The 26,824-nt window shown below is 39.8% G+C and overlaps 1 protein-coding gene across 3 annotated transcripts in view; it reads right to left on the reverse strand.

Annotated features, from left to right (window-relative positions):
- The window catches only part of LOC137109041 (roundabout homolog 2-like), an 83,120-nt gene that overhangs the window by 54,880 nt on the left and 1,416 nt on the right, over nt 1-26,824 (reverse strand). For all 3 annotated transcript variants that reach the window (XR_010912265.1, XM_067494369.1, XM_067494370.1), the window contains exon 2: nt 23,092-23,418. Coding sequence is in view for 2 of the 3 variants with exons in the window: in XM_067494369.1 (XP_067350470.1) it covers nt 23,092-23,418 (327 nt within the window). In the remaining variant the exon portion in view is untranslated. The remainder of the gene's footprint in view (nt 1-23,091; nt 23,419-26,824) is intronic.

Below are 26,824 nucleotides of genomic sequence, written 5' to 3' on the forward strand. Positions count from 1 at the left end.
CAAGTGCAAGAATCTCCTTTCTGAGCTTGCTTAAGAGTTTCTCCTCAAGCCCATCTACCACCCTCCACCCACACCTCTTCATGATCTTTGTGTGGGGGAGATAGCGACAAAATGTAATCAGCTCAGATAACTAGGCAGTACACAAGGTGTATAGGCCTTTGCGTTTGTCATTTGCGTGTTACATATTTTCAAAAGGGAGACTTTTCTTTTTCATTAGACATTTTTCACTTAGCTAATTTGCCTTCAGCCTATGCAGCCAGTCAGAATTACGGCTAAGTAAACAACATTTCTTTGTTTCCTTATCATTTAATTGATCAGCAGAACGATCTGTAATAATGAGTTGTTTCTGAGCAAATTCATAAAGTAGAGAGCGCAGCTTGTAGTAACAACTTCATTAGCCGGGGCTCGAGGTTTCATCGGATAAAATGTTCATTACAGTATTACCTTGCATTCTATCTGGGACCAATCAAAATGAGAGCAATGATTCATAAAAATGAGCATACTGTAGTCTGTGGAAAGCAATTATAGCTGGATGAATTCTACTCTAAACAGTGTGCCAGTTTGTACTTTTACACTTTTACTTCTTTGGTGAGGAGTGTGTATGAATTAGTAATTAGCACAGTGATCCCTTGTTGACATGTCTACAGTAAAAAAAAAAAAAAAAGACTGAATGCCAGAAAGCAAGATGCTGAGAGGAATATATCAATGTTGAGAGAGAGGTGTTTACTCTGGATGGGTAGCTGTAAAGCTTCAACCTTGGTGGGTGTGCTGTTGAGGACTGCATGGCTGAGTTGAGCAGCACTGCAGCTCATTGTGGCTCACTCTTGAAAGCCTCACCCACAGAGAGTTCCCCAACTGTCACATGCTACTGAAGCACAGTAAACAACACACACACACACACACACACACACACACACACACAGCAGAGCCATTTTCATTAACAGAACCACTGGCACACTCAGCCCAGCTGGTCCCTGAGTTGACACTGGAACTGCACATCTGGTGTCAATGCTCTGTTAGAGGGAGGCCATCTGGTTGAACGGAGGACGGGGGAGACGGGAACAGAGACGACGAGTCAAAATAGATTGGAGAGACAACAAATATGGTGCTCACATTGATACTGTTCCCATCGATGTACGCACATAAAAGATCGATCAATTTGTTGGATGTACTGTGCACTCATGCCCTGCATGCATTAGTCCTCTTCCGAGTAAGAGGATTAAATGTCAAAGTCAGGTTTGCACTTGGAGCATTTGGAGCTAATGACAATGAACAGATATCATGTTTAATGGCTCTGACTCTCAGCCAAAACATTCATCTTCTCAACATAACTAATGCTTCCTCTGTATTGTCCTTTTATTTCCACTGGGAACGTAGTCTTACATAATGAATAGAAACATTAATAATTATAAAGCATTTCCATGTAAAGTTGCATTTATAGTACATTTTCATTTTCTCTTTTGTCTTGCTGTAACGTATGATGTTATGCAGTGTTGCAGTGCGTGCTGGTGTTTGTAGAACAGTGGTTGCACACTTAGAATCTATGTAAAGCTCCAATTAAGCTGCTTTTAGGCTTATATTGTACTTATATGGAAAGTGTATGCCCAAAAGCACGGCAGTACATGGCGTTACTCCATTTATAGTTCCGACCACAAAGCTGTAGACAGAAGACAAAAGCATCTTATCGTCTCTATTTATTCATGCTTTAAGACTGACAGTCAGCAATAGTCTGTGACAACTGCAGCATGGTACCTCCCCCCTCCTCACTACATTATTAATGACTCATTTTATCCTCTTTTTAATTTTTACTGACCTCAGTTTGCCCTTAACGCCAGCAGGGACATGTGACATACATTCAGGTGCCACATTTGTGTCAATATGAAGCAAAAGTTTAGAAGATGATCACAGAAACCTTTGGATGCACTCATAGTGTACATTAAGCCACATTTGCATTTACACGCATCCCTGAAAACACACCCACACACACGCAAAGTGCCTCCTGCCGCCAGTAGCCGACTGAATCATGCTCTTATTAAACCTTGATCGGAATTCCAGCTAGAGCATTATCCACTTACAGTTATTAATGTTGCAGATCTCTGGGGGGAGGTGGGGGGGGGGGGGACATACCACACATACAGATGCCTGAGAGAGAAAGGGACGCATACCACACATGCAGATGCCAGCATGAAAGCTCTGTGACTGTAGGTAAGACTGTTGACATTACATGCATAGATGAATGATGATTAGAAAGGTAAGAAATTAGACAAATACAGCTCCACCGAGTAAAGCACCCAGCAAATGCATGCTTTAACAGACAAATATCATCGAATTAATACGGAAAGTAAGTACCAGGATAAGATAACCCTGTGTTAGATTTTTGATGAGACATAAAAAAATTGCTCCTAAAATCCCAGCCGCAAGGGAGACAAAGAAATAAAGATTCTCATTTTACTTTCCCAATAAACCTCAGCATCTGTTAATTAGAAATCCAAAGACATTAATTAAATGTGCACCCCTCACGTAAGAAGGAACCTAAGTGGAAGAAGATGGAATGAGAGGAAAAAGGAAGAAAGATGAATTGAGAGTCCATGTTACATGTGCAGTGATGGCAGACAGGAAGGCAATCAGAAGAAGTTAAGGTCTGTAAGTTGTGTGCAGAGGAAAACTAAGATTTGTGCAGGATTTTCGTAGATTTCGTAATTATTCCAGATTTTCTCAGGACTGAGATGAATTTGCATTGATTTTAGGCATATGTGTGACCACCAAAATACAAATTTAAAAGCTGAATAAATATATATGATATAATTTTCAAGCTAAACACAAATCACTAAACTTTAAATACTGTATTTCATTTTATTCTTGTTACAAGAATAACAATGGGAAACGATTTTTGGTTGGCTGAAACAAACCTTTTACAAAATATCATAACAGGCCTTGGGTGTACATGTGATGTGATATTTTTATAGATCAAATAATTAATGCATGACTTTACAAACCATTCACTGTATTAAACCTTATTTAAAAATATACTAACTATAACCCTATTTGAAACTGCTGAATAGCAAAGTCACCTTGTGCCATAACTTCAGATCATCCTGCACAGAGATTTAATGCCATAAACAGAGACTCACAATATCTTACAGTAAGTGAATCATTGTTGATTTAGTTTTAGTGCTTTCAGTTTAACAATCAAGTTTCTCCAAATTGTTCTTCAGTTTGTTTACAACAGAGGACGAAGGACAATCACGGCCGGATGTGGATTAAACTTACTGTGAGCCCGTAGCCAAAAGATAGGGCCAAGCTGCTCTCTAAGCCTAGTACATTTCTCTGATTTACACACACACGCACGCACACACACACACTATATTTCCATTTCTTTATAGATTAACACTTTTATAATGTGGCATAGTCATTGCACACTGACATTGACTTGGTTAGCAAAATCATTTTTGGTTTGCAGCTCTGGTTTGCATTATAATAAGTAAACCACCCAGTGCCACTAACTTCAGGCTTACAGCAGTTTGTCATCCATCCTAATCCTTAATAGTCCTTCCAAGAGTTATAGCACCTGCATGTACATCCGCCAAGCCACATGAATTTTCCTCCCAGGGTTGGTATGATACCAGCAAGGTCTGACTGTCTGGACAACACAGTAATACAAGAGGAGTGGTGGCTGTTGAACGAGAGCCAGACCAGCTAGACGTGGGGGGGGGGAGGGGAGCGCACGCAGGGAAGGGGAAGCGACAACTGTGGCTGTATGTGGCTTTGATGAGAAGGCATCAGAAGAGGGGAGGCTCAGTCTTCGAGGGAAGCAGGTGTGTGAGGAGGTGATAAGAACACCACACACACTCACAAACACACACATACATGCAAACATATGAACCAACTCCTGCAAACGCCACTTACTGCAAGTTCAACTTTGACACTAAATGAAAAAAAAAAAATAAATATAACGACCTTCCTTCAAATAACCGGTGCAGTCCCTAACTCATTTGGTTATCCTGCAACGTAAGAAGACAGATGGACAATGTAAGAAAGAATGTGAGGAGAGCATAAGAAAAGAAAAATTGAACAGCGAGGTCAAGAAGCTGAGAAAGGAAACAAAAAGGAAAAGAGGTTGATTTAAGGAGCTAATATTTTGCTGTGATTTCTTTTCTGTGGCGAGAGGATGTATGTTTCAGCTCGTGTCTGTGCGTGGTCCTGCATGCGCACATACACCACACTTATATGCATTAATGTGCAAGTGTTAAAGTGTCCCTGGGGAGTGCTTTGTGGCAATATGTGGTATGGAACAGAGAAAAGTAATTTATGGATAAGATATTTGTTTGGCCGGCTTATTTCAGAATCCATTAAGATTAATTAAGTGTTGCTAAATGCAGTGCTATAGAGTTCAGATTTCGCAGATGCATTCTAATCATTAGCTCACAGTTTATTCAGACTGCTTTACAGCTGTTAATAGCTTGAGTGAAGTCAGACCAGAGTGTTTTAATGGCTGGAGAACAGCAAAAGCGACTACGGGGGCTGCTGTGTGGTGAATTAGTGATTGAGTATGTCTGTTGCAGCATTAATGTATAAACCATGGTGCGTGAATGTAAATCTAAACCCTACACACATTGATGCAGTATGCACCTGTCCATGCTTGTTAATCAAAGGCAGTGGGAGAGTAAGTAAGACAGACAGGATGCAATTAGACACTCTGTCATCAAATATTTGGTTTGTTTGGCAGGAAGACTGCATTAAAGAGTGATGGAGACACAGCCAAGTATGCTACTTCATATCCACAGTTATTTCAGATTCAGACTTTGCACAAGCAATTAGCTCCAATCAGGGATTAATTGAGCTAACACAGAAGGAGAGGGATGGTTTTGGAATTGTTGTGCTTTAGCATTCGTCCTAAGTCCAATTAAAACATCATTTTATTGATTGCATGTCTGCTCACTAGAACTGTGTGTGCATTTCCTCAGCACACATGTATTAGTGCAAACATTTGCATGTTGGGTTTGTACTAGACAAAGCAGTGCTTAGATGGCTTCATATCTACAGTAGGGTGCTGGAAAAACACACAGTGCTGTTAAGCACAGAAAGCTTCAGAAGAAGTGTGTAGGTGGACCTTGAGTTGAGATTGCTTTGTTAACTGCCTCTAGCAAGGAATTTTGGAATCTTAACAAGGTCACGATTGGAGAACGTCAGGCAGTAGTTTTTCGTGTTTTTTTGTCTGTTCATTCACTTCATTATGTGAAGGGTACTTGCCAATTTTTGCAGTAGTAAGGAACAGACAACAAACAAAGCCAGGTTTGACTGAATTAAACACTCCTTATACTGTGCAGTACTTTAACTACAAATGTTGGCCAGTATTTATAGACAGAGATGTAGCTCTGCGGGTTGAAATTCAAATAACTGCTCTGAGATGTAAGTTGCCTCAGGCAAAACATTTCCTAAAGAAGACTAATAGCAAAGACCACCTCACCTCTGGTCTTTAAACCAGACAAGGGAGCTGTTTAAATCTGCAAGCTGTCCCAGTCTGAGGAACAGCTACTCATTTGATGGAACGATGCCTTAAAACCGTTAGTAAAATCAGGTCATATTAAATGACATCCATTTTCTTACAGTCTTCCTCGATTGCTAGTACACTGTTACTAAACATTGCAAACCATGAGGACACATTTCCCATCACTCTTTCACTCTTTTACACATATTCAGAACTGTTGAACCTTTCACTGGCTGCACCATGTGCTCATTTAGAACCTGGCATTAAATATTATTAAGTCAAGTCATCGCAGCTGGATCACAATTAACACAAAGTTCCCCGGGTGGAAACAATAGGAGTCAAAAATTGTTCACACACCAATAAGAACCTTAGGCCAGACAGATAAAATATGGGTCAGTTCGCTTGTTTTGAAACGATGGATCTACAAAGGCCTTAAGGAGAAGGAAGAGGACATGGGGAAGGAGGTCGATAAGTTATGAACGAGTGAGAGTACTATAATGTCTGATATTGTCTGTGATATGATGAGAATCTCTGCTCTGGATGGGACGGTACAGCACAATAAACATGATTTCTCTCTCTTTGTATGGGATGCTTGTGGCTTAGCAGGTAGAGTTTGCAGGGTTTCTGGGTCCATCTGTCAAAGTATTAATGGGAAAGACTAGAAATCCCAAGATGCTTCTGTATTTTCACAGTACATTTGATTTTTCATTCACAGAGTGTAGCTCAGTTGGTGAGGCAGTCGCTCACAGACCACAGGTTCAGTGGTTTGATCCCTGGTTTCGGCGACATGTCAAAGTGTCTCTGGGCAACACACTGAACCCCCAACAGCCCATTCCCCTCCCCCAGCTGTGCAGTGCCGCTCCAAGCCCGGTAGAAATTGGGGAGGTTAGGAAGGGGCGGACAATGATCCGCTGTGGCGACCCGGAACTCACGGGATAAGTCGAAAAGACAAAAAAATTAATGAATAAATAATAGATTTTCATTCAATTTCAGTTTAATATATTACTGAGGAATTAAAAAACCGGAGCCTTTATGCATGTCTTTATATTATTCTCATCACACTTGTTCTAGAGAAAAACCATTAAGCCATTACTCATTGCAGTAACACCTTGTTGCAGTAGCGTTATGAAAAGATCCCACCAGTGTGTAACTGTTGTGTGTTGTGTTGTTGTATTTGAAGGCTTTTGTGTGAGGTGATTTTCAACTTGCTTTCTATGGCTTTAGTTAAGAGTCTAAATGTACATTAAGGCTTTTAAACTTCCCGTCTGACCTCTCTATATTAAAATATTTCCCTGGTTCTAGCTGAAAAAGTCCTCCAGATGAGGATCAGTTTTTCACCGTGATGTCATCTGTGGGAGCAGGTGATTACAAACTCCATAGTGTGAGCAACAAGATAATATAATTCGAATTAAATGTTCCTTCACTAGATGTCATCTTGAGGCATTTTTCAGCCACAAGTAGAGGAATATTTTGGTAAAAGGAATTCAGAGGGAAGTTTAATGGTATTTTCTGTACATGTGCTACCCAAAGTAGAACAAAAAGAAGCAAGTTCAAAACCAGTGAAGCAACATTTCATGGTTTCTAGTAGAAGGTTTGGTTTGCTGCAGTTTTTCATTTGTGTTTGAGGTAGTGCTGATAGGTGCTACTGATAAGTAAGTGATAAGTATTATTTTATTAGTTTTGGATATTCTGAATAAATATTCTGAGCGTGGCCATGAATTTGACAGACCGACAAATCCGTTTTAAGAACAGAACTAAACATTTACACACACTTCCTCTTTTCTGAGAGTGCGACTAAAAGCAATCTTAAATAAAAAAAGTCTAATATTGTAAATACTTAATCAAAACAGGAATTAGCTCAATAAAATATGCAAAACAGACAAGAGAAACGTTCATATTTGATGGTGAAAAACATTCTGTGCGGATGACTGCACAAGGACTTGCGCTGCAGCTAAGTCATGACAGAAGCAGGTTGTGTGAGGTAATGTCAAATAAAATGATGGGGGAAATAAATGGCCTTGTTACAAGTGCACTTACACACACTTGCATTTCTGGAAAATTGGTTTTGTCTGTGCCAATTCAGAAAGCTTTTTTGGGGCATTTTGAGCATTTTTGCTAGTCATGATTGTTATTCTGAGGGGTATAGTTATGATAAGTTTTATATTTGAAAGCAATATTATTTTCTGATAATGTGTGGCATAGTCTTCTGTTGTGTAATCTTCACTGTAGACAGAAGAGTAGTTCAAGTTAAGTACTACAGGTTGGCTGTGGGCTGTATTAACCAGTTACTAATACTTTAAATTTCAGGTGTTCACGGTTGAAAATCCAAAATGCAGAGGACAGAATGAACAATGGGGTAAAATAAAGTCCCAATCTAAAAAAATAATGGCAGCTGCATTAAAGCACAAACTGGAGCATCTACTTTTCACATGAACGAAAAGTACAAGTATCAAGATGCCTGCAGTGAATAAATCAAGTCATGTTCCCCGACTGCACGGTCCTAAAGAGATTCTGTAAATGATATTGTTGTTTATGAATCTTTTTGTTCATTTCACCATGGTGTTAGTTAATTGGCTGCTGGTGAGTCTTTTCTGAAAAACCAGTGATGAAACTACTGGAAAACATATTGGGCTTTTCAGTCAAGGAAAAACAAGGGGCCTTGAAATTGTATGTTGTAAACTGTTTTTTGTATTTTTTTTATTACTCTTTATGCAAAAGATGCATATAAACTTTTGAGCTTTATCTTCTGGGAGTCATATTGGATTGCGGAACAACTGGCAAATCACATGTAAATATACTATCTGGTTTTGTAAATGTCAAGAATTAAATTTTAGAGTAACAAGAGTAAAAAGAAGAAGAAAAAATTGCTGCCACCCTTTTTTTTAAAAATTCTCTTCATTTTGCACCTCTCTTTTTCCTTTATCTATTTCCATGTTAGGTTACTAAGCACATATAAATCCAAACAAACGGTGCTTTTTGGCTTAGCAAATTACATGAAGCCATTTTGTTAATCTCCTCATCCATTTTCCACTCAACAGGTGGCACACTTTAAAATACAATTTAATTATGTTAAAAGCCCCCAAATACTGTCTGTGTTTATTCCATATAACAGATATGGAAAAAAAATAAAAATTTTTACACATAGATGGTAAATTAGATTGTTCCTTTAAAAAAAAAAAAAGCCTTAGCAACTTATTGTCTGAATATAGTTAATCAAGTTCAAGCAGGCTTTCTCAAAGTTTCTCAGTGTTTGCTTAGAAGAACAAACTTCAAATGACCTATTATTACTTTTAAAATTATTATTAGCACTGCATTTAATTTATTAGTTAGTTCTTATATTACTTCAACCGACCAGGTTCTACTTCCCACAGTTCAAACCAAGTTTTCAGTGCTCTAAGGCTGTGTATTGTGAAAGAGGCATCTATGCATGTACATGATTCTATTTCACACTTATCGAATATAATAACGCTGAGCCGAGAAGGAGCCCTGCAGACCCAAACTAGGTAATACAATACTTTATCTTGATTGGCTAGGTAAAATATATCATGCTCCAAAGAGTAGTTTCAAAATCAAAGTAAACAATGTTGATTATCTTGATTGATTGGAGAAATATCTATACAAGAACAAAAGTCATTTTGCAAATCAACTGAAGATATTATTGCACTGCAGGTTTCAACATTGTGTTTACTTTGTATAGAGTTACAATTAGCTTTCATTTTCTAAATCTCTGGGGCACATGCAATTCACTATATTACTTCGCCTACTGTGGACACAGTAAGCAGCATAGTGCCAAGCAGCTATTGGACATTTCATTTTTGCTTCAGTGATGAGTCCTTTATTCACCAATCGTTACACTGTAATCTGCTTAAGTGCAACCAAAACCCCACGAAACCTTATCTCCAGGTCTGATTTGATAGTCAGTGTGGGAATCTGCCGTATATTGTGGCATGCAAGAGTGGTAGGGTGGGCACTGGGCAAACACTCTGCTTAAAGGGCCCCGTGGTCCGCAGAGTTGAATGGCGATACAGTAGATTAGTTTGACAGATTCTTTAACAGATATTCCATGAGAATTATTTACAACCGTTCTAGCAGTACCAGTGAGTTAAAGAGACAAAGAATGGCTGACACCCTTTTGTCACTGGTATTTGTGTAAGATCCAGATCAAAGCCGTAGCTTAGGGCAAGGCTAAAAGAACACTACTGACCATAAATTGCTTCAGCTGTTGGCTATAGTAGCACAGATGCAGGAAGGCAATATAAGCCAACATCCTGATTATTTCAGGGGCTTCATGACCCCCCTTGTGGCAACTGCCTCCCCATCCAACATCCACCATGGGATATGATGAGGTGTATGTTTGTCTCTACTTTATATGCATTTCTGCACACTATGACAGAAAGCTGTCATCTGTGAGGCTGTAGTGATTTTCCACCGGCATTCATGGAGAAAATCCTGCTTGGATTCAGAGCTGCCTGGCTTTTCTGATGTGTAAGAGTGCTGGAGACAGGCCTAGCAGGTTTAAGCAGATTAATTAGGGTGTAGCGAAGGCTGTGAAGAAATCTCTCTTCCATAGATGCTATATCCACTGACACAGCTTTGCATAGCGGCAAGTCCCTGAAGTGTACACACTACCACCCGCATCTCCCTGTAACTCTTTCATAAACACACACACACACAAACACATGCACACAGATACACACACACACATAGAGAAGACACTGCTGGAGGGCCAAGCGTCTGCCATGGCCCTCACTCATCCTCTCTCCAGGGTTAGTCCAATATTCATACCCCCTCCCTCTTTCCCTGAATGTGTTTATCCTCCCTGCTTCTCACTCTGTTTATGCTTAGAAACACATTTCCCCTTGTTAGTGCACTTGCAAAGAAAATACTGTCCTATTAGAGATGATTTCCACTTCCTATCACTTCATCAGAATATGGTGTTCATGTAAACATGGTTGACCGGAAGGTGAAAAAGAAATGACACAAACAATCGTGCTAATCAAAATTCCAAAACTGACACCAACATCAGCAGTAATGGGAGTTGGTTCTGTGTGTTGCTCCAGAGATATGGAAAGTGAAAATAAATGTATCCAAAGTCAAACCAAAACTTGTTATTCCGTCTACCGTTTTTGGGTACACCCATTATCTTCCATCTTATGTCACTGTGCTGATTGATATTGAAGAAAAGACAAGGGCAGAAAATAGAAAATAGCACTCCTCTCACCCCTCGCCCCTCCCCGAAGCCTCATCACCAACATCATTTTCATCATTACATGAAATATGACCGAGAGCAGAATCCCACAATGCCGTGCAAATGTCGACGTGAGTTAGCATCAAGAAGACACAAGAGATATGCATGCATCATCTGGCCAGGAGAACATCACTTGTGGGGAGACAGCCAGAGGCCCTAAGGAGGAGAGGGAGAGATGAGAGTGGTGGGAGGGGGTGGTGGAGGAGAGAATGAAAGGGAATAGTAGAGAAAGAGTAAAGGAGGAGCAAATCAACAGAAGGGAATTGAGAGAAAAGTGAAAAGAAAATGTGGTAAGGCTGAAATGAGTTGGGTATTCAGTCTACCAAAGGCAGGGAAATAGTACTTAGGCAATCAGAGAAAATGGAGGCATTACATCCTAGTGCTGCATAATCTCTACAGGTTCAACAATACACCACATGCCCCAACTCTGGGCCAATTACAGAGAGTGTGCCGTTTGCTGTCTTTGCATGTGTATATCCGTGAAGTTGAATTGAAGTAGCTTGAGTTTAAGGGTAAATTCTGGATTTGAGACTGAAAGCGGGGGGAGGGGGTTCTAAAGAGAGCGAACAGCTGGGGTCCCCATGCATGCAACATCCCTTCCATTTGCCTTCTATATACTCTAATGCCCTTCACTGACCAGATTAAAGCCCAAATGACAAAGGCTGGAAACATCTGTTCTGGAACACACTGTCCATCCCTCCTCATGCTGAGCTCTGTTGGTCACTCCTCAGTTCCAGTCCCCATGCAGACAACATCTGCAGCAATAGATTAGTGCACATTAACCAGTGAAGCATGAGACCAAGCTAACTCACTAACCATGAATGCACCCTCCTTTACACAATAACACAAGTCTTTTAGAAGACTAAACATTGTTGCAGTCTGTCTCATCAACCTAACATTGCATGTATTCTCTTAACCTAAAAAGTAAGTGCTGGAATAAAATTTGAGTCAACTTTTAACTTTTAATTGTGAGTCACCTGGTGACTAAAGCAGTGTTAAAATGAAGTGGCTACGTTTTTTTATCACTTCTCACATGAATCACATGAATTTGGTTTTAGGATTGATGTTGTCGTGTGCCATCTTCTGGGGTATGAATGGGTTGGAAAAGGCTGTGACAAAGGAGGAAATAGGAAAGTGTTTCGAATCCTATCTACCAAAATGCCACTATTATGCAACATCCACTTAACCTTGGGAGTCTGTTTCACATTAACGCTCCATTCAGCCTACAGCAACCATTTACCTACCCAGCTGACAGACCAGTCTTTTTGTGTGAATAAAAATCCTTGTTATGCACAAAAAAGCCTTTCTCAAAAAAAAAAAGTCTTTGGCAAAGAAAAATTTCACGTCTGCAACAAATGCAATTACATGGCATGTCATTCGTCTTCACTTTGAAACAAGTTCAAAGTGTCCTTAATGTAAGTATGACTGCTGTAAGCCATCACAGATCCTGCAGCTCACGACATGTGTTTCCTATCACCTTCAATACAGATTTTAATACAGGGATTTGTATAGCAACAGTGAAGGACTTGGTGTGTAATATATCAAGCATAGTAAACCATATTAATACATTTTCATAACAATAGTTAAGAAGTGAATTTTGGAGACGAGGCAGTGATCTTGAGTGTGGAAGTATTCAGTGTAATTACTGAGAAGAATCTGAAGGCAGAAACAGCAGATCTATGTAGCTTAATAAATGATCAAAACAGACTATTTGGTGTTATGCCAGAAAGTGAGGCACACTGAAGTTTAGATTACTAAGACACGCAGTGCAGGAAGGTTAGCAGGTGTCTGATTATCACAGTCCCTCTGATGTACTGGCCGGGAATCTGCTATCCAATCCACCCCTTTGCCCTCACCAGCAGCAAAAGTAACTACTGCTTGCTTTACACAAACATACACATGTCAGATGGGATGGAATCTTATTTGGAGCCTTGTTGCAATTACACCCTGTACAACAGTGGAGAATGAATTGACACACATTGGGGGTGCAGCACTTTGAGCAGTGACAGGCCAAATAATGGTGCTCACTCTGTCTTGTGTAGAGCATTTATTTATGAAATAACCTGGCAGGTAAAAAGCATACGGAAACACATTTGTGTGGGCTTTGGATAAAAGAAAGACACTGCATTTCATGAATTAATCAAGCTTCTGGATATTACCTTCCCTTTTTACTCACTCAGGTGAACACATGGGGAAATAGTATGTCATTCTTCTTGCTTCCCTGGCCCTAGCACTCCCCACTTTTTGTGAATCGGACTACATGAAGGACGAATTTGTCAATTATTCCCTGGTCAAAGCGTGATGGAAGTGAATGAATGGGCCAACGAAAGTCTGGAACGTGACAGCAGTTTTTGCAGTGCTTTGGCCTAGATTGGGTGGAGTGTTGGGTAGGCCACATGAATAATAAACCAAGTACAGAGCCCCTCTGGCTCGCTGGTGATGTTCTTCACTCTCATCATGCCAGCCAGACTATAGACCACTACAACAGGAATGGATAAGCATACTCAAATTAGCAGGATAAACCATATATATGCAGCAATTTAGCTTGCAGTTTTCCAGAAAATAATCTAGATAATTCATTTTAATGTTACTACCTGAAAAATGCGCACAAGTCCCTGGGTGTTTTCATTTTTTTCATTAGTAACAAATCTGGCTACAGATGCCCTGTTACTCAAATACGCTGCATGAGCCCTGATGCAGAGACTGGACATCAATCATTGCACAGTAGTAATTATGAACCATTATCATTTTATAATAATTTAGCTTTGTCATACCCAGATACACATCCTCAAATACGAGTGAAGGCCCAAAAAGAAACACACACACTGCATGTGATATGAGCACATGGCCATAAATGTAAATATTACTAGTATATTTAAAAATTTTTCTTAATCCTCTTCTGTAAATCCTTGTAGTATACTTTACTCTATATAATAGGTATTAAACATGGACGTGCTAAATACAGAAGACTTCAGTCATAGCTTTTTCACATGACAGGGGCAATAACTTACACCCTTATCTGTAATACTGTGAAGGCCTCATTCAAGGACTGCTAATGGAGTAACTTAAGGCAGCGCCAACTAATCTAAAAGGAGGTATATGGCCATATTTCAAATTCAAATGTAGAAATGTAGTAACACGACTGCATTAAATTATAGCCAGTAATGTACTGTGCATGGCAACACGATATACTAAGAAAGGCAGACGGCAGCATGTGATGAATCATTTGGCATAGTGAAAATAGACTGTATGTTATAGTATTATTCCAGCTAAAACCTGTAATCAGAAAAAATCGTGCGGTCACATTTCTCTGAATCTGTAGCATCTATATCTTTCTCTCTTTTTTCTCTCCTACCTTATTTTTCTGTATTGTGTAAATATTTACATAAATACATACACACACACACACACACACACACACACACACACACACACACACACACACACATATATATATATATATATATATAAACATACACTGTTGCTCATAAAGTTGTAATAATGGATCTATATATACACACACATACATATACATGTATATATGTATTTATATTGATCTGTATATACAATATACTGTGTAGGCTTCTCTTTGACAAGTGTAAATACAGCATTAAAACTCAAGACTCCACATTTTTTCTCACTGTATGAGAAGAAATGTCTGTCAGGTAGAGATGGAGTAGCTGGCAGCTGCACCTCACCACACTGTTTTCTTGGAGAATTTTCAATATGTGGGCAGCACAGGAAGACAGGAATATTTGGTTTATTCATAACAGGGATCCTCAGAGTAGGTCATGTATATGGAAGCAGCTTGACCCAAAATGACCTTTAACAAAGTTTTACCAACAACTTCCTCAATACAGCCACTGTGATGCTGATCCTTACTGTACACAGAGCACTGGTGTGATTAGAGTGGATTTAATACATTTTACTATTCATTTCACACATTATCACTGTCACTCAATCAATGTAAAAGTATCATTAATGTAATATAATGTCAGTGCACAGCTTTGAATGACTTTGTCAAGTTTTAATATTTTATCTCTTCCATCAGCCACGGAGATACTGCAGTTTAAGACACTTTAGAAGGAATTTCTTCCATTGTTATAATTTGTCTTTTTTTAATTAGTACTCCCTTTAAAGTTAATTGATTAATTACTTAAAGGTGGAAAGAGATGTACTGCAATATTGAGATTGTACATTATTGTAATTAAAATTCAGCAAACACATCACATGAAGGGTTGTGTTGAAAGTAGTGTTGGATAGGTAGGGGTGATGGTGGCGGTGCTAAGGTACTTTAATCAAATTCAAATTACAGACAAGTTGGCCATTGCTAAAGCACAATCATCCATTTTAACTGACGGCAAATGTAAAGATTCAAGAGAACGACATGCATGGCCACCTAAGATCATTTACCATGGTCTATAAACCTATTAGAAAGTTACTGTTTGACTCTAAAATGGAACATGTTGAGTTGCATCTTAAATTTATGCAAACATACAGCTGTTTCTTAAAAAGCTACAACAAGCCTTAACACAGCAAATCCACTTAGTATGCTTCTTCACACTAGGCATATGTTTCTTCCAACCGACTGTAAGAAAGTGCACCAGAGCTCTTAAAGGTGTTTGCATGGTCCAATTAACACCAGATGCTAGCCCTTAGCTAACATACCGAACCTCATAATACACAGACCTCCAAGGAGTGAGCATGGTCCAGTTAGCACCAGATGCTAGCCCCTTATCTCACTGTCTTGGGCCAAAAATATGCAAACATCAGTTCCACTTGCTTGCCCTGGCCACCTCTATATTTGCAATTTTATAAGCATGAGAAAATCTTAAGCAGAGGAGAACAAATCTTTATATGAATGTCTTACAGTACATTGCCACAAAGATAAAATAAGAAATATAAATGCGGACATGTTGAGATATTCAGGCTGACTGTTGATTCCACCTGACATACTGAAGCCAAATATGTCATTGTAATCAAACACTACCATTGACGCCAATCGCAGAAAGCATGCAAAAAATGCACAAATCTCTAAATGCAGAATTCAAACCATGGCTCCCACATGGGGGGGGGGGGGCTCTACTATCATAAGATGGAGAAGACCTATACTAGTTCTTATTACAGACCCCTAGGAGCTACAGCATCTGATTTAATGGAGTAAACTGCCTCAATGTAAACAACAAATATCAGACTTAGAGGAACATTAGAAGGGCACTTGAAACGTGAACCTTTTGGTACATTTTTAGATTTGTGTTTCAGTTACTGCAGTGTTTTGATTGCTTTAACATAGCTGCTGTAAATACTTATGTGTAGCTCACTGGCACACAAGTAATTGATGGCTGATTATTTGCTGCCTAGCAACAGCAAGACGTCCCCACAGCAAAAAACAACAAATGTTCCAGTATGATTGGGATCACAGATACAGGGAAAGAATTACTTTTTCCGTTGTAATCGCCGCCTAAGGCTTTTAAAGAATTGCACTCTTTAATATTGACAGCTTTCCACATCTTAGTTGAACGATACCCATCGTTCAAAATATCGGATATGTCGATATGTCTTTTGATTGCGTATTGTCAGTACAGATTTTCACTCTTACACATATAAGGTTTTATGGGGTTCAAACATTAAATTGTTCTTTTTCCTTTCATATACGCTACTATATGTCTGAAATCACTGTTTGCATTATGACTGTTTGCATTATTAGAGAATCACGTATCGCAGTTTTTGCATTGTAAACTGTGTAAAAATGCACTGATTTGACCCCAGGGTGTTACTTTGATTGCTCTCCCATTTGTCAGTAGCACCAGTGTTTAGTTTTTAATGAAACAGCATAATGATGTACTGGAGCTCTCCAGTGTATTTCTTGCTTATTAGAACACATTGGCAAGTGCAGTCCACCACAGAAGACAACACGTTATGATAGTCCTGTTGCATCACAATGGCTAAATTATGAACTAATTAATTCAATTTCATTCAACCAATATGAAACACAAAAACACAAACTTACCTTGGACAACCTAACAACTGGGTAGTATCAGTTTTGATTAGCTGGGTTCAGAAATGAAAGCCAGTACCCAGTACTGGCTTAATGAGAGCAGTGCAGAGGAGACAAACTGGGGGATAAGTACACATGAGGGCTGTTGGACTGGCAACAGATGGTGCAATGTGGCGCAACGTATCTACTCACAGAAAACATTGACAATCTGCCTGGGAAAACACAGGGATGGCAGCCACTAACTTTGGATGTTGTCAGCGGGAGATGCATTGTTAAAGGCAACTTGCCACCTTCCAAAATACAGGAGAAATGCTCCCAATGGAACCTCAGCTGAACCTTAAGTGGTGCATTACATTTTCAGAATCCCACCAACAAAGCTAACTGGGTCCTAAATAATATTACTGGCTGACCACAACCTCTTTTCTAGTATTCCAAAACAATCTAATGCTGAACCTAGCCCTGAATATACCGGATGCCTGAACCAACACACGGCTACTCATGTGTATATGCCAGTTGTCAAGCAAAAATATGACTGTGTTGATAAAAGATTCCTCTTATGTGAGTTACTTTAAAGCATGTTTTGAATTATGTCAATTAGGCTAAAGTTGTTTACTGGAGCGATGATAGTGGTGAATGGTCCAATGGCCCATAAAGATGACACTGTGATAAGGAGTGAGGAAAGGGTGGAAATGTCAATCATTCTCCACGACCTTGATGTGCCCATAGGGAAGTGCTTGGGGTGGTTGTACTGAACAACAAGACACAGGACTTTACCACAGGAGACCCGGGTTCTACTCCAGTGTGAGACCCTGTGCACCCTAACTTTACGCACATGCTTATAGTAATGTTTTCGTGTAAGAACATGACAATGTGTTGGAAATACAAAAACCTGGCTGCTGTTCATAAACTGCATAAGCAACATACATTTGATTTACAAGATTTGCATTGGTGACTGTAACATGCCAGCGTGTGAGCATGAAAGATCACTTGATTTTTTTTTGGTTTTCCTCTCCTGCTTGTCTAGGGTTGCATTCCAGTAGTTGGTTCCATTTTGGATGCTGGAACCCTGTTCCACAAAAGCAATCTGTGAGCAGTTCTTCCCACAGATTGCACAATGGTAGCAATGGAGTCATATTTCACAAGTGACTGCCTCACAAATTGCAGAAACATTTGAGGGACACAGGACTCTTGTGTTCACAATTATGCTGTTTGTTTTGCTTAGCAAAATGTGTGAAAATGAGCGTGAGGAAACAATCTTATGTTGCCAATCACAGCTTGCACGTTGCAAATTTGCCAAAACAGGCCCTTGGTCTGAGGAGCAAATCCCAATAACTTTTGATTTCTAATCTTAACTAAGTAATCGGGGAGCTGTTTATTTTAGGCCATGAATTCAAAAATTCAGGTAGCAGTCAGTTTTATTTGACAATGAGCAATCCCACTGAGGTGGTAAATATTGCTGGTAGCAGAATACATCATCTGGAGGTAAATAAAAATAACTGCATTAAGAGCTTGTCCAAAAGGTGAAAGTGAAAAGCTTCACAGGCAGGCAACAAATCATTGGATTAGAAGAGGAAAAACAATCCCCAAGAAGGTGAATCCTAATGACTGGTGGTCTCCTGACATTTCATCTGGCCCCCACCGCAGGTCAAAGATTTCCCCCTGCCTTGTGAAACAACATATAACACATTTCAGCCATTCACGTAGTCACCCTCATTCTGCAAAAATTTCAAATAAATGTCAACTCTGTCTATTCTCTCATCAGAATAATTACTTCAGCGCACTAACACTAACACAATCCACACACTAGATTTGTCTATTATTGTGATTTGCTGTCTGTGAATGGGAGGATTTAATTGATGATTGTCTGGCTGAGTGACTATACTTCTAATTCACTTAGCCCAATCGGTGGTGGGTGGGTTCGGGGGGGGGGGGTCATCTTGTTCTGGAGTTTTGTACTAATGAACACCCTTACGTCTTCCATCCCTCCACCCACGGCTCCCCTTCAACACATCACCGTTTATGTCTTTCCGTGCCTTTTTAATAGTTTGAGGGAGCTGTTCTAATTCCATCAACAGCCACTCACTCAGATGATTAGTGCCAGTCCACTGGTGGCCTGGAGGTCGTACATTTGTTTGTTGATGTTGCTGTAAATAGTGCTCCCCCTGCAATGTCTGACTTAAGAGACTCAAGATGTGAAAAGCTGGCTCTGTGGCTGCTCTGTATGATTGTACACAGTAACAGCAGGTGAATCTTTATTATTAAAATGACATAGTTACATGTACCTAAAAAACAAAGTTCCTTTCGGTATCTGCATTTTTACTTTATTTGCTTATTCCCAGTCTCAGAAAACATGGCTCAGATTATGAAATGGGTCTTTGTTTAGTTGTTTTTAACTAAAGCATTATTTCAGTGTTCCTCTAGATATGCAGCACCTACAGCGTAGTACAGAATTTGGCACAAGATGGGACACACTCAAATGAAACGATAAGTAATATCACAAGACGTACAATATAATTTTGTTAGGTTAGTGTCAATGTAACTTATGGAAAAACAACCATGTGGGAAGGAGCATGTTTTTTTAGTAAGGTTTGGTTGACAAATGTTATTCGGTAAATTATTTGTTTTTTTCCAGGCTGCCAGCTGTAGATTTGTCTGATATATCTGCATAATTTACATATTTTAAGCTTTGCTACCATCTTAAACAGCTAGAGTGTGTTGCACCACATGGAATGAATACCTCTTCAAATTCAGCAAGACTGAAGCTCATAAAATGCACAACGAACCACCAAAATTGAGCTTGTACAGCACAAATGTACCCGAGGGAGCAGCAACCCTCTAGTTAGCTGCATTTTCTAAGCCACTGGTTGAGATGCAATGCTACAACCCATTAGAAAATTTGAGCATGTGTGTGGACTCCTAAGGAAACAAACCATTTTGAGTTAGGTTCACAGACAGAGCATCCCCACAGCACTTTCAACTACCCGCTTGCTCCCACCCGCAGCATTGCATGACAACTTTGGCCGCAGCAATACTGGCAGAATCTTGCAGCCCTCGAAGGAGTCATGCGATTATTCATCCCTTTAGCCATGATATACTGAATTACACAAAGAAGACTAGAGACTGCCTTGATGATGACTGTCAGAAAAAACAAATTATTGACGGTATCTGCACAAAAAAGACAGCATTCTGCAAAAAAAGGTACTGTGCGATTTGCAAGTGGAAAGGAGCACAACACCGACGCAACTTTATTAGTTGTTAAAGTTGTGAGCATGATCTGTGACTAGGATTGTAGCTCTTACATTAAAAAACATGAAAGAAGTGGATGTAGATTTGACACAAAACAGTTGCAAAGCCTACACAGTCATTGTGTTGTCCTTCAGTTGTCCACAATCTAAGGCCGAGGTACTTGGAATTTTATGCTCAGTGAAAATGGGGATATTTACATCCTGTTTTTGGACTGCATAGATATATAGTGGCCAAGAATGCAGAGAGATATTAAATTATTTAAAATGTGCACTCCACTGTGCAAACACTGATGCCTTAGGATGTCCCCATGCATCAAGGTACTGCGTCCATACATAGAGCAAAATACAAGCAAATTGAGTATAAAGCAATATGCTGCAATACATCACCGTAAAATTATATGACAGTATAAGATGAAGGCTGGAAAATAGTGAGCATATTCCATACTTACTGATATTTAGATTTACTTTCTGCATGTTTGGCACTTGATTTACGCAACTATAACTGATACATAGGCAGCCCCACCTCTCTTCTGGCAATAGTGAGAAAAACCTGATTAGTTAATAGTAATTACAGCTGCATCATGGACAATGGATGTGGAAATTACAGCAGAAAAAAAAATTCCGAGTAAATGTTTGAGCTGCAAAATACAAATGAGCTTTATTGTATTTTCAAACAACCACAAAATCCCCCGCAAAATCACTGTGACACAGTCATTGTGTTCATAAAATCAGCCACAATTTAGTGAAGGGAATCAGCGGAGAAGCTGCAGTGTAATGTTTGTCTCTTGACACTATAAGGGGAGTTTGGGGTATGGTTTCTTTATTTCTTTATCTTTTAACACAACTTGAATGCCTGAAACATGCAATGTTAATGTGCATTGCAGTGTAAATTCTGATTACAGTGAGTCTGATATTGTCAGCAGCTTTCATACTCATTCATTCATTCATTCATTTTATACTGCACAGAAAAGCCAGTGCTATATTCCTTAAAACAACATACACACAACGTTCCAGTGTAAAGGTGGATTTGTATGTCTTCTCAAATACCCAGCATCTCCTTAGGCATTAGCTTTTCCAGGACAGTCCACTACTATTGATTTGAGAGAACTGAGAGGAACCATCGCCAGTAAAATAAGAGAATAGTAATCCAAGTGTCTGAAGTGGAAAAAGCACTAAAACAAAGAGAGGATGTGGTGAACAAATAGACACAAAGATCTCAGATAATGCCTTGAGTGAGTCTTCACTAGATTCAGCTCTCAATCGAAGCTTTTTTCCTTTCTATTCCAAAATATCCTCGAAATGGCAGATTCACATCGAGAGTGGTTGACAAAGCGGCAAGTTACAACAACGTTATAAAAAAAACGAATTCTGTTGATGAGAGGTTTCCAATTGTTATACATTTCACCTATTTTCATAAGATTAGGAGGTGGCCAGTCTGGTGTCACGGTGTGGAGATAACAACCTCACCGTCAACACGGACAAGACGAAGGAAATGATAGTGGACATGAGAAAGGAGAGGAGAACGCATCAGCCACTGTTCATCCGGGAGCTTGAAGTTGAGAGGGTGAGCGGCTTTAAATACCTGGGTGTCCACATCAGTGAGGACCTCACTTGGACACCTCACGTAACGAAGTTGGTCAAGAAGGCCCAACAGCGGCTGCATGTTTTGAGGAGGCTGAGGAAGTTTGGCATGTCGCCTAACATCCCCAGCAACTTCTACAGCTGCGTCATCGAGAGTGTCCTGACCAACTGCATCACGGTGTGGTACTGCAGCACTACTGCCATGGACCAAACCCCTGCAGAGAGTGGTGAAGACTGGACAGAAGATCACCAGGACTCCACTGCCCTCTCTGCAGAGCATCTACCACCGCAGAGTCCACAGGAGAGCTGCTTCCATCCTCAAAGAAGAACTCTTTCTTCCCCTCTGCCATCAGACTCCTAAACAGCTGACAGGAGTTTGCAACCATGAACATAACACAACTGTTTACATGAACACAACTGTTTACGTTGAATCACATTTTGCATTTTTTTCAGAACGGCACTACCTCACTTTATTGCTCTTATTTTTTTTTTGCTCTTATTTTTTATTTTATTTGTATTTTATTTTATTTGTATTTTTCATCTATTCTCATTTTACTTACTGTATGACATTTATTGTGGACGGCAAAGTAAGAATTTCATTGTGCAGGGAAACATGCTTCTGTGCATATGACAATAAACCTTTTGAATCTTTGAGTCTTTGAATCTCTTAACTCCAACATTTCCTAAACTCACCTCTTTTACAATTCATTACAAGACTAGATTTTAACCGGTCAACTGTATAAAGACCAGTTTGGGAAAGTAAAAATATTTTGTATTTTTGAATAGCAAAATACCATTTGCGTGGAATTCCCTATTTTCTACTAATATACTACAGCTGCGTGTGTAAGAAACAGAGAACGGGGGAGATAGTGTGGGTGTCTGGGTGTGCATGCATGTATATCTCTGTGTGTGTCCGAGCGTGTGTGCATCTTGTTCATGGCAAGAAATCAGCTCAGTTTAGCACATAATGGAAATGTGAATAGCCCAGAGCGCCTCTCTCCCACACAGGGAGAGAGCTGGCTGGGAGCAGGCTGCATCTATCCAAATCCAAACAGTGAAAGGGAGTTAGCTAGGTTAAAATCCTGCCCCCCTCTTTTTTTCTCCCTCTCACTCCCTGGAGCAATTCACAGCTCTGCCCATACATTACTCAAAACAGGTCATCCAAACAGGTCTCACTAGCAGTCTGAAACCACACTCACACACATATGCACGCACATTTTTTCGCAAACAGCTACGCATGCACACAAGCACTTGTAGGTTCAGTGGAATGGTGATGTTGCTCATATTATGACAGATGACAGCTTATGTATGGATACCCCAGCACAACAGGCTGAAAATGTTTTGCTTAATTTAACATAAACTCTACCTTTACAGATGCAACTTTGACACATTTTCATATGCACTCCAAAGGTTACCAACCTCATTATATTACACACAACTCCCATTCGTCTGTCATGCAACATTGAGATCCCTTTGACCAGGGCAGTACCTTTGTGGCCAGAAGGACCGAAGGATGAAAACTCAGACTTACATGCCACTTCTAGAGATGCGTTTCGGCTCACGGCCTCCCCCAGATAGTTCCGGGCCACACACACGTAGCTGCCATCGTCAGGCTTGCTCCGTCGTCCGTGGACGATGCGTAGGAAGAAGAGGGACCCGCTGGGCAACAGCATACGGTGGGAGCGGGGGTTGTCGCGATCCGTCTCAACACGCTCCCCGTCTTTATACCATTCCACCGTAGGGGTTGGACGGCCCTCTGCCTTACAGTTGAGAGTAGCTGGTTCCCCTTTGGACACAATAAGGTCAGAGGGGTGCTCCACAATGCGGGGAGGGAAGTCCTCCTGGCGAAGACGAGACCCTGGAGTGAAGCAAGTGTGAAAAGATGATCTAATATTAGTAATATAAGTTATAAGTAAATTCTTTCTTTTATTTTTGATGCAGAGGTGTAATAGTGTGTTTGGCATAAAAACAACTATTCAGACTCTGTGCGCTTAGAACAACTACAAACACATGAAGGAGCAGTGCAACAACAACAATGCATTGCCTGCTTATTATCAAGTTATATTAAAATAAAAGCTGTAAATGAAAGAGAACTGCTGATTACCATGCTGGAGTTGATTAAATAAGATGACAGAATGTCAATAAGAAAAACGTAAATATATGTAAACACATTTGTAAATGTGATTAGCAGAATAAAACCACTGCAGTCCTTGAAAGGAAAGTTGATTAGTGCCAGGTTCTTACTGGCTGCTACTACATTCGGGCTGCCATATTTACTTCCACAGGCAGGAGCAGAGGAGTCATTACATCTCATTAGCTTTTTCATTAACACGTTCCATCAAACACTGACATCATCAAACATGTTGTCTCGGTGGGTGTTGAACAGCTACTGCTAGAGTGGATTTCTCACTTTAAAGTGCAATGTTGTAGATCTGGAACATCCTCAAAAGCTGCTTTACATCACAATATTAGCATGCATACATAAGAGTTCAATTTGCACCCAAACGTTTGATGGCAGGTCCTCAATAAATTCCACGACAAAGGCTAAGTACAATGTCATGTATACAGTATTTTTTAACGGCACCACAGTTAACAACCCTATTTTGATTAGTTCTTTACATTTACTTGGCCATGTGACCACCTTAGCTGAATTTAAGGTTTTTTCATCTCGGAATGTCACATTCACAGATGAGTGACCTCAGTGCAGTGACACTGTGTTCTACATGTTCTATGGTAAATGACAGCATCATAATATTTGTGTTGAAGGTCATCCTTTACTGTTGGGTGCAACGGAACGGAGGGTGACTTTTTGGACTGCTAAAAGGCAAAGTACAGGTAAAGTCTAGGACATAAGCAAGTATAAATAAATGAGAATTATGTTATGTACTGCAGTCACATGTCTTTTTGTCTTGATGTAGGCAATTCACTACCAATTACAACCGTAAATTGAGGATTGGCTGCCACACAGCAACTGAAATAAAACAGAAGAACTGATGTGACAGTTGATAATATTAAGAGGTTTGTTGACAAAAAGCATCCCATTAGCTGGTGCCAGTACACCAAACATGGATGATATATTAAGTTTATTACACATTTTAATATACAGTATAAATGTCTCCTGAGTAAATAACCTTTTGTGGATTCACAATAATGCACAAACGTACAGTCAGTTTGTGGAACACTCAGTTTTTATAATTGGTTGTCCCATTACCCAGTCTCCACTGTGGCTAATGTAGAGTTTGAAATCTGTGCTGTCAGACAATGGAATGTAAATGAGGTGATTTAAGTTGTGGGTGGCACACTGCCTCAGTGGTTGGTACTGCCATCTAACAGCAAGAAGGTCCTGCGGGGTCCTGTCAGTCTGTTAGCCCTGTGATGGACTGGCAACCCGTTCGCCGAGTTTGCCTGTTTTCCTGCTCAGTGAATGCTCAGACAAGTCATGACCCTGAAAATGAATAAGTCATGCAGAAAATGACTGGACGATGAGTATATGGATCTTAAGGACTTAAACGCTGACATTTATCGGCTGAAAAGTTTTGATAATTCCATTGGTTGCAGGTTCAATAATAATTTGGCCAGTGTATTAAACTAAAGATTTTGAGTGAAGATACAATTAGAATTTTATTTTGGCCAAAACTTGGGCCTGGGTCAGCCATTAAAAAGTTGCATGCACCCAGGAGTTTGTTGAGTGGAGCTGTCCATGGTGCTCAAGCTGAAAAGTAACATCTTGTATTATTAACTGGTCACATAGAGGTTAGGGTTTATAGGACTCTGTTGTAAAAGTCACTTTGATGTGGCACATCCCTCAGAGTTCAAAAGCTCACTATAAGCATACGACCAAAAGACTAAATTAATTGTCAAACACAGAACATATGTTTGTCAGGTTCCCTGTGAATTGGTTGGAGCTGACACATGGTGTCATAGACACAGAGAAAACTTCCAACATGATCCAAAAGAAGCATCAAATTTTAAACAGTGCTCGCTGGGAAATCGGGTCAATTTGTTTTGCTCAACGACTTAATTTAATACAGTGCATTTTTAAAACTCATAGTTTCAGATCAAACAAGGTCAGTTTAAGTCGTGACAACAATGTTTACAAGTTCTGAAACCTAAAATTGAAAGACGTTAAGTTGAAATAACCGAACTCAATATTTATAGAGTGTTACTTAAAAAAAGGTGGCTGTTATTAGAAATATACTCTAAAATTTGTGTCAATGTGGAGAGTTGCTGTGTCTCCTGTGAGCCACACAGAGCAGCACCGGCAGCAATGCGGAGATATGTGTTTAGAAATGTTTCTTTGAGTAAAGTCGTTCAAACCGTTTAGGGAATTATTTCTTTCTGCTCGATTATTTGTTTTAATTTCATAATGATGAAAGGGTGAGAGTGTAGCAGAGCAACAAAAGGGAGGTCTGGGCATAGCAGAGCGTACAACTGTTGAGTCTCATGCTAGTGATGACGTTAGTTGGTTAATGTAGCTTTGACGAAGAAGAAAAGATTAGCTTAGTCCACGTAGTTACCATATGCATGTTTTACAACTTTGTCATTAACTTCTGATGTCGCTGCTACAAAGTCGGCCTAACAACTGCAAATTTGAAATGGGTAAAATAAAATGAAATCATTTTCGGTGCTGTGTTCACAGGCAATGTACATGTATGTACATCGTCTTTGGATCACCTACATTTTTGCCACAGGCACCGTCACCACAAGTTCACTTTAAATTATTACATATATCTGCATATTTCATGTCAATCCTATCAACATTTATGCAACCGAAGCTCTCTTTGTTAGGCTAATAATATTCACGTTTTGTTGACGCTGTATGGAAAATGTACTGGAAAAAACAGAGAAAACACCTGTCAGCAGCAGTCCAAGCACAATTGACCCCTTCTACAATTACTTCAGAGTTCAGTCAGCACCTCTCTGATAGTATGTCAACAAACACTGAGCACTGTAGGCATCACAAAGATGGGATAAACAGCAGAGACACAGCACTGCTTCACTATAAATGGCACAGATGTACCAAATAACAGCACCTCCAATGTCCCAAAACCACCCAGCTCTACACCCTCTTTATGTGCTGATGCCCTACAGGAGACAAAGACATACCAAACACTTAAGGCCAGAAAGTGTATGCCTCTTATGAGCAGGTGTAATGTATTGCAGCTTGGTAATATATTGTGTGACTAATCGGTCGATGCAAACAGTCAGATGTGTATTTCCAGGCTATATGAGTAAGCATCTTCTCTATGGCACATGAGACATTT

Source organism: Channa argus, chromosome 24, assembly GCF_033026475.1.
Source record: "Channa argus isolate prfri chromosome 24, Channa argus male v1.0, whole genome shotgun sequence".
Taxonomy (NCBI): domain Eukaryota; kingdom Metazoa; phylum Chordata; class Actinopteri; order Anabantiformes; family Channidae; genus Channa; species Channa argus.